The 17,444-nt window shown below is 38.9% G+C and overlaps 1 protein-coding gene across 3 annotated transcripts in view; it reads right to left on the bottom strand.

The window, feature by feature from the left end:
• The window catches only part of PRKG1 (protein kinase cGMP-dependent 1), a 503,334-nt gene that overhangs the window by 54,551 nt on the left and 431,339 nt on the right, over positions 1-17,444 (bottom strand). For all 3 annotated transcript variants that reach the window (XM_080401614.1, XM_080401613.1, XM_080401615.1), the window contains one exon: positions 13,482-13,556. In XM_080401614.1, coding sequence (XP_080257740.1) covers positions 13,482-13,556 — 75 coding nt within the window. The remainder of the gene's footprint in view (positions 1-13,481; positions 13,557-17,444) is intronic.

The raw sequence follows: 17,444 nt of genomic DNA on the forward strand, positions 1-17,444 counted from the left end.
CCATAAAGGCAAGAAATGCAACTTATCTCCTTTTCAGAAAACGTAAACTGCTGAAGTTTTAAGCATCATACATGGATACTCAAAGCAAAAAGCATAAAAGCACCCGATCAAGTTGTTTCTGGAAGGACGAAATTCAGTGGCCATCAACTTTCTCGCCTTTAACTTGCCTTGATTTTTCCCTTCCCAGTTTATTTGGCTGTAAGTGTGTTTGTCCCTGGTATATCACGTGGGCGATTCAGCAGAGAAACAGTTATGTTTTTGAAGACCTGTTTTTATCTCTTTATTCTCTATTGCTGTAACAGCCCAGGTTCCCATAGAAACTGAGAGTAAAGAATGAAAGTGTAAAATACAAATGAACAGGTCTAAGCTGGCAGTGTTATGTTTTATTAGATGTATAAATATGACAAAGAGGTGCTGGGTATGGGTTCCTTTCTAATGGAAAAGCCAGATAACGCTACACCTTATCAAATAAATAGAGGGCATATAAATTTTAAAGACTGGAGTCAGTGAGTGCTGACTATTAATAGGTTGATACCGCTTTCTGGAATTGAGTCATTTTCTAGATTATTCATTTTCAAAGCAAGCAAAATAACCTTCTCCTCATCTGCAGGTCTCATTGTGAATCCCTCAACCTCCCCAAATCACTAGCAATTCTCATCTATTGACACTGGAGCTTTGCATTGTGGGAATAGGGCAACAAACACTAATTTCACAGGGGTTTAGGACCTTGTGAGCTGGACTCCGTAATTTTAAATTAATATTGGCATATCAATTGAAGTTCTCTGAAAAACTACTTCCATTGTAAAAATGGTTTTCTGAGTAAAGATCAGTCCAGATGCCTTCTTCATGCTTTTGAAGAAGTTGATGTATTTTGAACGTATTCCTGGATTATTCTTTAAACAGAACTAGCTTTAAAAGTCTAGCAAAAAGGGGTCTATTAAAGATGGAAGACTTCAGAAAAATTACCAATTTGATTGCCCCAGTGAACTTCCAACACGATAATAGGATTCTTCACATCATAACAAGATCACTGAATATGGGAGATACTAATGTGACTACAAATTATTCAAGCTCTGAATAGTTTTTAAAAGTCCATAATAAAATAATTGAATATATGTGAATGTAGTAATCTTTCTAAAGACATTTTCAAGCACCCATATACATATATCCCATCAGTGTTTATCTCTGAGCAGCCTCGTCGTGCCACCTCCAAAGGCATGACACAGATAAGACTCTTCTGAGTCCCAGCAGTAGGAGTGATGCCCTCTACTTGAAAGTTTCATCTTCCAAGAGCTTCCATTCCCTAAAACTTGTGGAAAATTAGGAAAGCTTTAAGAATGCTCAGGTGGGTATGATTCCTCCCCCAAGACAAACTGTGTTATCCAATTCACTGTCTCGAAAGGGGAATTCATTATCAGTAGTTCCTGTTGACTTTTTGAGCGATATGGCCCCTGGCACGCCTAAAGCTCAGCTGTTTTATGTTTGGCTCTTCCATTAAATGGCATAGGAGATGCTGCAGGTCAAACAAACATTTGAATTTCTTTCCCCCGTCCGTGTTTAAAACAATATTGCAAAATGCTTGAAGCCATTCAAAGAGACTTGCTATAAAAGGACCCTTCACCGGAGAGACTCCTGCTTCTGTATATGCCCTCATAAAGCCCTCACCCAACCCTTATGCATCACATTAGGAAAGGAAATGTACAGAACTGCTTGTTTCCAGCCTTTATACCTTCTATTTCTCTCTGAGAAGTCTGAGTATTTTTTCCATTTTCAGGAGCAATAGATGGTAGCTGTCCTGGATAAATGATAAAAAATTTGCCTGCTTACAAAAAACCCACAAAGGTTGACCACATACAGAAACAAGAGAAAATACTCTTAACTTTGCTTCTGCATTTAACAAGTTCAGTTAAAGGAAGTTTAGATTACTAGAGTTTTGTTTTATTTGATTGAAACAAAAGCATTTGACTATATTTCATTTTAGATGATTCAGGACTTTGTGAGGTGCTGAGCATGGTCCACAATCGGGGGAAAGCTTTCCCAGCACTTAGTCTTGCAGGACTTTACCCTTTGCAAAGACTGCAATCATAAAGTATACAAGTAATTACTTTGTTGGTTTTTTTTTTTTTTTTTTTTTTTTTTTTTTATTAATGTCAGCTTTGATACTTAGCAAGGGTGCATTTGCAGCAGCAGTAATCCCACACAGGTCTTGCTCTCTGGAGAAGTGAACTTTAGAGCTGTACTTTCTCATTGATAGCTATTTTTCACAACCAGGAGGTCATGCCTTCACTAAACACATGCTCAACTCTTAACAAACATTTTCACATCTGAATCTGACCCAGATGCAAAATATAACAATTCAACTATCGCATAGTTATTAAAATAGCTTATTTGGAAGCAGTGGGGTTGATAATGGGATCATAAAACATCTTCCAAAGCTAAACTTACAGCATTCATTTCCCTAAGTGTATAAAATCAGAAAACAAGCTAGGAGGAATATAAGGAGTTGGTTTACGTTTCAAAGCAGCCAAGTACTTAGCTTTTTATTTTGCAAAACCAGCACCTGCAGAGACTCCCTGGCAATTTCCCTGCATGTTAAAAAGAGTCACAGCCACTTACTGGCCAGCTGCCAGCCCATTTCTGATTACTGGCTGCTAAAAGAATTTCAAGCAATAAAGATTACATTTTGCCATTCAAGATGAATGATATCACTTTTGCACAGAAGCAGCCTCCAAATGAAATAAGGAATAGCTATCCATTAAAATCACAGTGTGCGAGAAATACACCTTTATTAGAAAGTACCTTATTAAAGCATAAAGGACAAGGAAAAGCTCCGGTCTGGTAGAGCCTGTGATTTTATCTGAGACGAAGATCGGTACAAGGATCTCAACATTCACCTGTATCTCTGATGGGTTTGAGTGGAGGTACAGCACTTACTCACACTAGATCAACAGCCAAGCAAATGGCAATTGCAATTCCACAAATGCTTTTTGAGCCCCACTGTATCAGACTAATCTCTTGCTTTGCTATCAACAAATCATATTATTTGACATCCTCTGTAGAGCAACCCAACAATCACACCTGAAAATGAAGTAAGAAAACCTAAGAAATATTGAAGACAGAGTGCAAAAGAGTTTGCATGTGATAGTACGCTGAGCAGGCAAAGCCAGAAACACTTCATTCCCATTACTAAAATTAATTTTAAATACAGCTGTGAATGAGGTTCTTTTAACTTACATCAGAGATTTAATTACAATAGCCCTATTATAAATCTCCAGGTAGTTTTACATTAACATCCAATATAATGGGGAAGATCTGACTTTGATCTTCTCTTTAAAGGTTTACAGACACCAAGCCTTCTCACATATTCAAAATTTCATATTATCTCTATTTTTTATGTTTCATCTTGCTATACCTATGTAAAAACTGTGGGTTCATTTAAATAATGAGAACCGTTTTTCCTTTTTCTTTTTTCAGATGATTTAAAGATTTAGAGCTCAGCACTTCTCAAATCATTTAACAGAGTATTCAGTCAGCCACTGAGAAAATACAGCAAATGCAGCTGAGGGTAAATCAATGTAAGTGGAGCACAGCATAGTCAGGATAAATAAGTGCGCTGCCCAGCTGTGGGGTTTGGGATGCCTGAAGTGCTGCGAACAAGCAAATGGAAAAAATAATACTAACATAACATGGCAGCAGTTTCTCAGGAGCCATCAATTATATTGGAAGCATCAGGTTTTTTAAATATAAATCTCCTTTACTTGGTGCTACAGAGTAAGTTATTGTAGTGGCAGGTTGTCACCTTCCTGTTGCACCCAAAGAGGGTAGTGTTGCATTGTACGGGTCCTGCAGCCGGCTGCTGGCAGCAGTTAAGGCAGAAACAGACCCATCTTGGTTGTTCTTCTACAGTGCCTCTTGGACTGCCTTTCATTTTGTGCTGAACATTTGGCAAAATTAAGAGAAATCAAAATAACAGAGTCTTCCAGTTGACTGTTGGCAATATAGTTGGCACAACACTGTCAATATTGCAGTGGTCCAATATTGCTCATGCTCACTAGGTAAGGATGAGATTTGGGTAGAAGTCCTGAGTTTAGTGTGGACTACATTTAGACTGTAAGCTATATATGGAAATGATTTTCAGCTTTCAGGAAAACTGAAGTATTCCTTAAAGGGAAGAAGAGAAAGAAGAAGAAAGGTTTGTTTCAGTTTATCAGCTGCTGGTGGGATGGTGGTGTCTGCAGTAATTTCAGAGTTAAGGCTGCATTAAGTTCTTCACTTAGAAGGGGATCACATTTCTTCCATTTCACAGTTCAGTAAACAAATTTGATCTTTGGATTTGACACAAATACTGCTCAGGGGTCAAATAAATTTGCTATGCTGTTTTGGGGTGCCACACTTACTAACTTTCACAAGGGAAACAATATCCACTCATCTTTGAAATATGGACCTCCATTTTCCACTCTCCCCCCTCTCCCTGCTGTTTAAACAACTGCATACACCAACATTTCAAAACTGTAGCTATTCCCATCACACTGCGGCCTAGGAAGTTTCTTGGGTGAACAGGAAGAAACTTCTTTAACTGGCAACACTTGCTAAGACAATTCGGCAGTGGGGAGACAGTGCTCCCCTGCCTCCTCCCCTGATGCCTCCCTCCTGGAGACCAAATCTCTTCATCCCAAATCTTCCCCGGATGCCAACACCATCCAAACACCTGTGCTTCAGCTCTCACTGGCTCTAAATTTACTTCTTTCCTTTCCAATGCCTGGACATAGAAATGAGGTCTGACCCAACTCCTGGTGGATCTCGTAGGAGTTGGTGAGGTACCACCACGGATAACCGGTCTAGCAGGCAACTCCAGCACTGGAAAATTCACAAATGATCCTACAACTATTTCCAGCAGTTCCAAAAATCAGTAGCTAGGGAGCTAGAAGGATCACTGGGTTTTATTTATAATACATTTGACTCCGTTCAAGTGCCTCTGTTATTTAAGTCAGAAGATGAAAGTGGGACAGAAATAGGCCACCTTCCAGTGGCATAATACGATTTAAGATAAATCTTCAGAACAGATCAAAAATGTTCTGGATGACAAATGTACAGACCCAGAAACTATGCAAATATGTTTTAATGCCACCTTTGCCTCTCCATCCCTCATGGATGCCAAGATTTGCCAGGGTTTCTGTTTAAAGCTACCAAGACTGTTCTACATGAAGCTCTAAGTGACTGTATTGGGATTAGTGAAGTATTCTCAGTGGCTTCTGAAAAAAGTATTTAGATAAATGCCAAAGGAATGGTTAATATTTCTAGCACAGACCTCCATTTCCATCGAGTGCTACCACACACAACTGGAAATGCCAAGCACATGGATGCATTGCTGCAACATTTTTCTGTTTCCTCTGGAATGAGACTCATTATCATCAGAAAGCTTTCTGCTGCATTTTTACTTCATCAGTACAGGTCCTAATGCTATAAAAAAATGCAGTAAAATATTAGAATAGCAGCCTGCTTTAAAGGCACTGATTTTTTTCACTAGTGCCTCCACCTGACGTCTGACACAGTCAATTATCATATCGAAAGGTCAAGTTAGCAAGAAGAAAGCATATGGATTATTACCTAAAAAAACCCGACCTGGTTTTAAAAGCTGATTTAATATATCCCTTGTGAGCGACACAGTGCATTACAGAGTGCATTTTCTCAAGAGGAAAGCCGCCATAAAGTCTACCTCCAACATATCTCTGCATGAGTAACACAAGTCTGCAAGCAGCTATTCACCTTCAAAAAAGAAAGTCACAATTTAGCAGTCTCCACTACCTTCATTTAGGGATATTACCTCGTATGTTATCTTGATGGGCCCTTGCCTTTTAAAATTATTTCTGAGATCTTATTTTCTAAATAAACACCTATTTATTACAGCAGTTGGGAAAATCCAATAGCCAGACTTGGATACAAACCACCAGTGGCCTCAGGATGAAATCACTAAGTATTTAAGGCTAAACTCTGTTATAAGCAAAATTCTCCAGCAGACAGAAAAAATGCTCTTGCATACCAGAGGCCAAATAATGCCATCTGAAGTCTCAGTTTTTCTAAACAGGAAAAATTTAAATTCACACATACTTAACAGGTATCAGTGACCTGTTAGGATTTCTCCACAGCACTCACCAAGTAGAGGAATTATTTTAATTATTTACACTGCTTAAAATAAATGATTGTAGTCTCTGCTTTTTATAGCATTAATGAGCTTTTCCCCACCTTTTTGCACATCCCAAGAAGTCTTCCCCCAAGCCTGGCACCGCAGATAACCAAGGCAAAAGCTAGTTCCCATATGGTCCCTAATTCAGAAAACTGACACAGAAGGAGATGGGAGCCAATTATTTCAACTTTCAGGCTGCCCAAACCTTCCTAATGCTGTAAAACAGAAAATACTTTTTCTTGTAGAAAAATTCCTAATCAAATCATACTCCATGCATCAGTGAATTATTTCAGCCAAAGTTTTCAAAAGCTGTGGCCCAACAGAAAGTCAGACCTTAATTAAATCATTCTCTTTAATTGGCAGCTCCCATTTTGCAACTTTTAACACTGAAAATTTCCCTTTTGGCAAGGGGTTAAAATCTTTCTTGGCTTATCTTATCTGTATTTGTAAATGAAAACAAGATAAAGAAATGAAAAGCATCCTTTCCTAATACATGGGGTTGTTTATTATCCACACAAAATCCATGGGCTGGCTAGATGTCAAAACCACCAAATACCAGTGTGCTTGCAGACACAGCATCTGAGTGCAAAGCTTTCCCATCTTACCAAAACAAGAGTTTCCATGAAGATAAGCTGGATTCTTCTGTGTACCATGTCCCATTTTTTGGAGCTGAAGGGCCAACACCAGTCATAATGTTTTGGAGAGGTTGACCAGAACTTGTGTACCTATAGATTATGAAGGAACAGATATCTACACTACAGGCACACCACCATGTGCAACCAGGTCACTGCCAACTACCTTCAGATAAAGACTGAGATCAGATTATCCATGAAGAACAGTCTTTATATGCAAGGTGCATTAAAATATCTCTTAGCCCAGACAAGGAGTGTGTTTCTGAAGCAAGTCCCCTGACACGTCCCTTTCACATCTGAGTGGGACAAGTGAGCAAGGGCTCACTCTTTCAGGTGACGCTAGACTGGAAGACATAGCTCAGAAGCCGATTTACCCCAAGCACTGTTTAACATTGAGTCTAGGGAACTAGATCTGAAGTAGCCCAAAGGAAAACCTCAATGAAATGCAAGTAGTCTGTACAGCAGGCCCTTGTCACCAAGATTTTTTCTGTACACATCTATTCCTCTCGATCTGTGCTACTTACTAATACTTAGATCTATCCATGTGCAATAAGCTTACAACTCCCAGAGACAATTTCAACTACTAAAATAACTCAAAGACAAGCTCATGAAGCAAAAGAGAAGGCTGTGTAGGAAGGAGACACATGTAGAGCCAGCAGTGACCCTCCAAGAAACACCACTGAGGAGCCACACACTACACTTGAAAATACTTTCTCTTGTAAACATGCTGGCAAAGGAGAAACTAGATGGACTGGGGGATACAGGGATTTAATCTTGCAAAAGATACTTGGACACAGCATGGGGGAAGCCTTTAACAGCAGATGGCACCTGCACACCAGCTACCAGCCACCAGGCGATTCAGGAGCAGGCTTCTGTCCAGCCCAGCACACAGGCACTTGCTTATAGCTGGTAGTTCAAAACTTTTCCTAAACTGGCATCTTCAAAAAAGCTAGTGCTAAATGTATTGCAGTACATAGTACCACTTTGTAAGCAGCAAATGTAAGGAAAAAATTGGGGCACCATATCGCCTTGCCTACTTGAACTATAAAGCTGTATCTGTAGCTTTCCTGTTAGAAAAAAGGTACGTTTTACCTTTAAAGCCAGGGTGGAAGGGGAAAACTACCTGCAAAGAATACATATAAAATTGAAAAATATTAATAACCACCCTCTGCACCAAAACTAAGTCAATGAGCTGCTAGGATGCTTTGTTATCAACAAATGTAGTGAGAGAGAAGTTGTAATGTGAAAAATGGGACAACTCTGGCCAGTAAAAGAAAAGGTTTGGATGGAGCTCTTTATTAAAACACAGCTCAGGTAAAGACAAAGGGCATCTGGGGCAAGAGCTTCTGTGAAAGGGAAAGGCATTGTACACAAAGGTCCCTGCCCCCTCAAGTCCTATGAAAAGGAGACAATTTTGACTGTGAGTACCAAAACGTATTCCCCAAGGGCTGCAATGCAACTGGAATTAAAAAAAAAAAAAAAAAAAAAGGCAAGCAAGCAAGCAAAAAGTGCAATCAAAATAGCCTACATCTGCAGAGAGCCTGGAGCAACAGCATGAAGGCACCAGTGTCTGGACTTCAACAGGGTATTAATTTCAAGCTCCACTGCCACAGGAGATCAACATCAGCAGATAACTCTGGATATGACAGGAGTAAAGGAGCACAGGGACCATGGTCATTCAACCAGATAGGCTCTGCTTGGCTGGGAAAAGCCCAGGCAGCTGCCAGCTTTCCCAGCTTGGTGGTGAAGGCAACCTTTTTTTTATCCCTATGTCTGTGCCACAGGAGAAGGTCTATCTTGCTACAGTCATATCATGGAAAGGTGTGACCAAGCTAGAGGAGACCTCATCTGATGACCTTGTTAGTCGTTAAAGTAGTGTGCAGCAATTAACTTCAGGAGTTTCTGGATGAGGAAGATACCAGCACAAGGGATTTGTGTGCCTGGAACTAACGATGTTCACTGAACGCTCACCTTACTTGGCACCAACAACTGCAGCAGAACCCACCCGTTTCCTCTTGGATTTGAGAGAGATGCAGTAGTGGTTCCATCTGGAAGTGATCTACACTTAGATGGGTCTCCTGGTTATTTAGGTATCTCCTTCATGCCCTAAATACCAGCGTGCCTGGGTCTAACACTGGGACATGACTGCTGTTCTTCTGAAACTCCCATTTTCTCAGAATGTGAAGTTAATTAAATGTTTGCCTCTTTCCTTCTTCACCTTTTCTCTGGTAAGGATGTAACTATAATATGCATTAGGTGATGAGCTTATGACTCATCTGAGCACATCAAGATGATACATCGATGATTTCTGATTTAAGAGACTGAATACAAAGAATGGACATTAAGGAGAACTGCCAGTCCTAAGCCTGCAAAAACCAGGGAAAAGTGTCGGGTAGTAAGATATTAGTTGTAAAGAATTAAATCCGTTCTGATGCTGGAGTAAGCTCATGTTATAAAGATGATCTCTGCAATCATGAGGATAAAAAAGGCTTCTTCCATTTAGATGAAAGACACAATTTTTATAGTCATCTGACTTTAAGGAAACTCACAAAGCAGCATCAAAGATGACTCGGCTTGGGCACATGAACAACTTGGCTGAATTCCACTGCCTTCAGCAGCCCAGGTGCACACTTGCTTTCCTAGACAGAGATGTCATTCTTGAGAGAAGCCCAAAGCCCTTGGTGTGCTTGGCAGGGACTCCTGGGCACCTTCCCACTGGAGCATTGACACAGCCTTGTGTTGGGCACTCTGGCTGCTCACGCAGGCCAAGAGCCAGGCATTCAGGACACAATCCAAAGCTTCCCATGTGGAACAGACAGACACCTACAACTACCATGGTCAGCATGCAGACATCTAAAGCCATGGTCCCCCAGTGACACCTCCTTTAAGTGGTGCAGGAAGCCCTTCTGCTCAGCTGAACTATTTTTGAATGGTTGTATGTATTTTCTTTGCCTTCAAGAGCTGAACACGGTTTACTCTTTCCTTCAAATCATGCCCAAGGGTAGGAAGTTGTAGCTCAGATGTCTACAACAGTTTTATTGCTAGAACATTTCCCCAGGTACTAGGAGAACCCTAAACATATCTCAAGGCTTAGCTTGTCACCATGTCACCAAGAAATAAACTCAACAAAAAGTTCAGCCCTTTCAGACCCAGAGAACTGCTGAATACATGGAAAGATCTTCTGACCTTGTAACTTCTGCCTACCATACTCTCAGTCATGTCCTGCACTGGGACTACCAGCTCCATGACCCCAGGGTCATGCTCTAGCATGGAGATAAAAAAAAATCACACTAGTGTCACCAATCTGGTAGGCATTTCTGCGATGAACTCCTGCCTGCAATCCAAGTCCTGCTTTCGGAACATGGACCCTGCATTGGATGTAGTCTAAACTTGTGCATTTGCGGATCAGAGCCTACAAATTAGCAGGAATGTAATAAACAGTTTGATCTGGTAGATTTATATGAAAATACATCTGCTGCCAGATTTGTAGACATTTCTATATGTATGGTTTTAGTTCATATTGCTCAACTGACAGGAACTGATAAGAAAATATTAAACTGTTCACTTTTTGGCCTTGAACATGGCCACCACACCACTCAAAAGCAGGCTCTGACACTCTGTAATGATGTCTCACAATATCCTTTGTATTTACTCTGTGTCATTACACCCACTGAACATCTGACCTTTGTGTGGGTCATCCTGATCCACTTGATTCACAGTGAGACACAGGTATACAGAAAATTTCTATCCATCCAAAGGCCTTTTGCCACCTGCCATACAAGCACTGAAAATGAGATACTAGCTACAAGGATGCAAAAAGAGGGGATTTTTTTTTTTTAATGTGGTTTGTGTAAAGCCTCAGGAAACCTGAATGCGCTTTATGTGCCACGTTCTTGCTTTTCACAAACTTCCCCTTGGAAAAGATAAGCCCTTGAAAGACAATTAGCTGGAGCTAATTAATAGCTGCTTGAAAAGTAAACCAGGTTAAAATTTCTGCCAAGCAGACTTTTCTCCCAGAGGAGTTTTATCTTGCGGATATAGAAACAATAACTCTCGAGCAACTAAACTTTCTGAAACAGCTTACAATGTATCTCACTTTACTCTTCAAGTAACTTTGGAGGTTTTTACTCTTCTACTCACCTTTTTGCAGGCATGGGCTTGCTTTCAAGGAGCTGAGAAAATGTGAATATGGTATTTCACTAATAAATGCTGTATCTTTTGAAAAAGCATTCCTTTTTTTTTTTTTTTTTTTAATGTTTCCCTAAGCAGACAGCACTGACCCCTTCTGCTTTTTCAAAGTCAAGATGTCAATATGTGAAGGGCTATCATGTCACTGTCACTTAGAGTCTTGAAAGACAGGACTCAAGCACAGACCTCCGACCTTTAAGATAAAAAAGTTGCTATCAAAATTAATCAATTGCTCCTTTTGGGGAACAATTCCTCCACCACCAGGAATCCTTTGCTTTGCCCTTCCATTGGGATGAAATACTTGGCATTAGAAGAAAAGAAGAGGAATAAAGAAGATAAAAGCTCAATAATGTTAAGGTTAATATCAGCGCGTTGGTTGCCAAAATGAAGATTTTATTCAAAATAGGTCCAAGCCTGCAGTCCCCCTCAAGACATGTTATAAAGTGCACAAGGGACCCTGAAAGCCCTTCCTTAAAACACACAAACCTATCCTGAAAATACCCTGATACAATCTGCATACAGAAACACTTACTGTGATAATAAATTACTACGTGATCCTCTATTAATAATAGAGCTTAAAACTGTAGATGCGAAAAGACAGAATGTGATATGGGGGGTGGCAAGTCCTATTTGGAAATTCTGCTTGATGCTGATGGGTTGTGGTGTAACTTTCTAGAAGTTTCTGTGATAGTAACATCATGTTATTACTGAAACCAAAAATCATCAGTTTCATTACCAATGTTTTCCTCCCTTTTGTTTAGATGGAAATCAATACAATCCAAATAGTAATACTATATATATATATATATATATATATATAAATAAAATAATAATAGCACATGCCTCAGACACTTGGGACCATGTCTCTGAAGCTACTTAAGTGAATTTCCAACATTTTGTAAAATGCTTTACATAAGCTGCTACTAGCATTAAAATGCCATGTTTCCAGCTGGTACTAATAGCTTATATATATTTATAATATCTAATAGCTAGTTATCTGCTTCTATAGTATTGTGACCATTTGACTTTGCATTCTGTGCCCAAAATAGCTGTTTTCTGGGGTAGTAAAAGAAGCTGATAGCTTCCTGCCTATTTAATTAAGTCAAAAAGAATTTTAGAGAACTTAAGCATTTGAAGAAGAACACCCGTGTGTTTGATTTGGGGCAGGGAAATATTATTCTAAACTAAAATGCAACCCTGGGGTGCCTTCTAGTACCTTAAAATAAATTAAATATAATTAAAAATGTCTTTCAAATATAACTCAAAGATGATAAAAAAGAAAATACTATCTTAATTTATCTTGCAATATTAGCAAGTCTTGCTCAAGAAACTAAGCTTCTTGGGTTGCATATTTAATTTCTGAAACAAACAAACAAAAAGTTATTTTTAATCAACTAATTAGGGCTTCTCAATTTTTCTCCACAGAAGTGCCAAATACCTTTGCTATACACTATTTCAAACCCCTCTGGTTTAATGAGAAGTTACTATGTATAACTTAAGAGCAATCTTAAATTTAGATGGCTGCAGACCACTGATTAACGGGCATTTGACTTTGAGAAAACACCTTCTGCTTCTTTAATGGGGTAATAAAAAAAGAGAGAAAAAAGTATAATTATTTTATAAGAGGAAAAATAAAATAATTTTGTATGAGAAAAAGTAAAGTAATTCTGTACAGAGCAACTTCAGTTTTCCTCTGAAGAATGTTTGCCTTTGAATCATAGTGGTTTATATTCAGTATCCCTCCAAACAGAGCATGTTCCTCTTCAAAAGCTTTATTGTTGGTATAGAATCAAAGTACAGACATAACAAAGCTTTCCTATGAAAACCAAATTGTAGATCAAGAACAAATGAATTGGGTTTTTTTTTAAATATTTTAAACTGCAGTATACTACAGCTCACTTCTTAAAGGAATGAATATTTATAGCAGGACTTCAGTTGAATATATTGCTTCATAGCAAGGTAGCTCTAGTATTCATTCAAAAATGACAAATGCAATTTCCCATTCTTTGTCTCAGAACGCATTTTGACTTCGTGAAAATGTGTGAGAAAGATCAGGGTTCTCTAAAGAAACAAATTTTATTCAGCAACAATTTCCTTCACTACTAGAGCTTTCCAGGATCTGTGATTTCTCACCTTAAACTATTTCAAGAGAATTTTTTGAAGATCCGACACTTCTGAGGATCCAAATATTGTGATTAAGACAGACCTTGTGATCACCTAGCTCTGGGCACTGGCCTGACAAGACCCATCTCCTTCTGGTCCTCCCCATATTCATGGAGAGAGCCAGGGAGACAGAAGGCAGCTCACTCAGAGGAAAATTCAGAATAAGCACCTAAGTGACTACTTTGTAAGCTGTTTTATACTGTTGTGTTAGAAAAAGCAGTTTTGTTTTGTTGGTTGGTTTTTTTTAATTACAGTGATGTACAATCAATAAAAATGAGGTTACTTCACACTGAACACAACAAGCAGACACTTACTTTGCCTTTGCTTCTGCATCTTCATAGGCTTTATTGGAAACATCATCTAGGCCGCCAATCAGATGTTTGAAGGAGCTGTAAAAACAAAAGGGCATTTTTAGAGGAAGAGCCTCCATGTGGTAGCCAAGCAGGCCAAGATGGCTCTTCAGCAGCAACCAGGGGCCACACCTCGATGCTGGGGGTGGCCTTGACTGACCAAACCAGGGCCAGGGCCTGGGCATCTGCTGGGAAACATGGCCTCAGACATGCTGGAGAAAGCATGGAAATAAAAAAACCAATGCCAAGAAGGTCCAAACTTAATTATCCAGCTCTTTTAGGGACTGAACCCACTGAAATTACCGCTGAAGTTTTTCCTCCCCCCAGTGTAAGTTTCAGAGTAAATCTGTCAACATGGCTACCAAGTCCCATGATGGTGAGGTGTCACCACCATATATCCCTGTCCTCTAACCAGAAACCCCTCTGCTTTCAAAGAGAAGGGTAATCTTTATTTCTGTATCTTAGCTTTCTCATCTTTACAGACAGCAGCCAAAACCACAGCAAACAGAAATAAAAAAAAAAAAAAAAAAAACGAGGGGGAAAAGAAAGTGAGGGCAGGAAGGCAAGCACATTGTTGTAGGCCAGATTGTTTAATGACATTTAAGAGAAAATCTGGCTTTAATTGGGTTAAATTGAGTAAGATGGGGTGAAATATTAGGAATGCCAGATACCCTCAGCGCTGAGCTGTCTTCTGTACAAGCTGTGAGTAGCTCGAGCAGTCCCCTAACACCATCCTCTGTCCCAGGGGAGATAGAAAGGGCACAGACACATCGGAAAAAGAATTAGAAAATCTTTTTATATCATGACTGACTCAAACAAATGGACCCAACAACCATTGAATCAACTAACAAGCAACACTCCAGAGAAAAAAATTAAAACCTGCAACTGTTATGTCTTTGGTAGTGACATTATAATGTCAGAGACTAAATACAAAAAAGAAATTGAATGTTTTTAGTAATTTTAATAATTGAAATAAATAATATAACTGAAAATATGCCAGGTGAAAACCATAGTTCCCTAATACATTTCTATTATTCCCAGTCTGTCTGTCACACACAGGTTTTCTTTTCTCTAAGAAAGAATGTACCACGAAAATAAGAATAGAGCTAGACTAATCTGAAAGGATGAACTGCTGCAAACTGCAGTCTCTTGACTAATCTCTACCTTAAGGTCACAGCTTCAAAAACAAAAGCACTGTAGTTCCTCCAGCTTCTATATGTTCATGACACTCCTGAGGCACTAAACATAGAGCTGAAGAACAGAAATGGCTATTAAGAAGTTGAAAAAAAATAATTTGAAAAGTTAAAAAAATTGAAAAAAAATTACCATTTAGGACAATATTTACAAATTTAGGAGTAAGAACAAAATATTCAGTATGGCCCTCTCTCAGCAAAGACTTTTAGGATGTAAGAGAACTAATGCTGCTCAGCAGGTGAGGAAAATACAGGGCAGGTTAATAAAGGTAACAGCTTGCAGATCGTTTGCATTTTCCCCCCTAAATCACTTGGTTTCAGGTCACATGACAATATATAGGCTAAACAGCCACAGCTGAAAAACCTACTGACCGAAACCCCCCAAACCCCAGCTGTTTGTAAAAATACAGCAACAAGCAGAATTCACCAGCCTGATGTATCTGGGTTCAGGGAAGGGCAACTGTGGGAAATGCAACATCCTGCGACGCAGGAGGTAAACCAAGGTGACTTTGCGCCGCCTTTGGCCCCGAGTGCAATTGAACTGTATGGACTGCACTTTGCCCAAGCAGCTTAAACATGCCATGTGGTATTAAGCGGGTACTTAAGTGTCCTGCTGCATCAGGAGGTGCCTGACCCTAAGCAAGGCACCTCATGTGCATATGGCAAGTGGGGACACGACTACCAGAAGAATTAAAGAAAGCTTAATTATTATGCTTTATGAACAGCAGCTGGAAAAAAGCAATATTTTATCCAATCTTGTAATAAATATGAAGTAAGAGGTCACAGTCAGGAGAGGTATTTATACTGGTCTGGATCTAGAGCTGTCCTTTCCAGTGTGGCCTTTTACATGATTACACATTTATTGCCTGCTCTGAAAATATCCTCTGCCCACATAAATTCCTCAAGTTTTCTACTTACTCTAATTCATAATATTTTAAATGATACAGCCTATGAAATCATTTACCCAGCACAGGGAAAACAATGAGAACTCATTCATGAGGAAGAGAAGGCAAAGACCGCCTTGCTCTTGCATGGAAATTGTGTTAAGGGATTTTTACAAGGCAGGCTGCAATTTTCAATATTAAGATGTGTTGATTATCAGCATATCTTTCCAACCCAAAATTCCTTAGCAGGAAAATATGAAAAATTCAGCTTATTCAACACATCAAGGTTTATCTTTCTTGTGCTGAAGATGTTCCATAGGATGAAGCCAAACCTTTCAAAGATGACAATGAAAACAAAGCAAGATGTGTATGTTAATGCTCACTTGCAGCACAAACAAGTATTTATGGATTTAAGTGAGACACAGTAATACTGTAATCCTCCTGGAATGCTGTGAGACATGACCTAAGGCTTAAAATACAACTTAAAATAACTAGCCTTGGTTTGCTTTCATGTGGTTAGGAAAATGTGGCAGGGTTAAGCATCCAATTATTTTTTGGCAATGCAAATATGTCTTTGTCTAATGGAACATTATATGGGCAAATAAGAAAAAGTCACTGAAAGGAGTAACACCAGTTTGTCAAATATCCTTAAGTTTTTTTAAAAATGTCTTAAGCAAGACTTAGGACTCAGCAAGACATTGAAGCTCACTCGAGCCACTTTTTTATTGCCTATCTCAATGCTGTTGAAGTATCATCTTGGTCACAACTTCCCCAAGAATTTCATCAGAAAATTGCTTAGTTTTTTTTCACCGCATAGCCTTCTCACTTCATTTTTTCTATTCTCTCCTCATAACCAATTTTCTCCATGGATAAACTTCACCCCAACTGGGAAAAACACTAAAACAGCAAAACCTAAAATCTCCAATGAAAGAGTTCAGCTCAGTTTGTATAGGGCCAGTCATGCTAGAATAATACTTCTTTTTCTCTCCAATTTCCATTGCCAAAAGGGTTGATACAGTAACCTTTCTTGAACCTCATAGCTATCCCCATTAAAAAACAATATCAGGTTTTCAAATACAGACACAAATGTAAAATTCAAAGTGAAAAATCTGAAAATACCTGAAATATTTAAAATGTTTCCTTAAAAACCCCTGTATTATCTTGATATGTGTAACCAAAGTAGACAACAAGCAGTAAAAACAGCATTTAGCACTCAATAGATGCAAATACTGTGTAGTTTTGTAGCGTTACCAACCTCTGTTAGCAGCAGCTGCGCCTTTAGTTTTAGTGGCTCCTATCCTTCAGGTCCTCTCTCTAACACTTGCATTATGCAATTTTATATGCCCAGCACACACATTTATACCTGGTAAATCTCAGCACTCCAGAAAAATATTGTTATAAACATAAATAAATTATATGCAGGAAAAATATCACATATAAATAAAAGATGAACCTGAATCAACTTCAGTGTAAATATTCTTACAGTTCATGAAAATCTATGAACATTTTCAAACACTTTTTCAGTTTCAAGAGGCACATGTGAAAAAAAAAATTAAGAAGTTGCAACAACTTCTCTCACAGGGTGCCAACGATGATGAAAATGTTAGGACTGAGTTTTGAACCTTTTCCTCCTGTTTTATCACCATACAAAGTAGCTGCAAGTAAAGTGTGTTTGTACATCTTTATTCAAATTGATTTACAGAACAGACGGTCAATGCTGTCCTGCTAGCATCCACATAATTTTTATCAGAAGATATTTTATAGAAAATTTCCTAGAGGACCAGTCCATCCAATCCAGCACACCATAATTGTTAACTTTTCCCCAAACAGTCCAACTGTACCTCTACAAC

This window comes from Falco punctatus (genome assembly GCF_963210335.1).
Source record: "Falco punctatus genome assembly, chromosome: 9".
NCBI lineage: Eukaryota > Metazoa > Chordata > Aves > Falconiformes > Falconidae > Falco > Falco punctatus.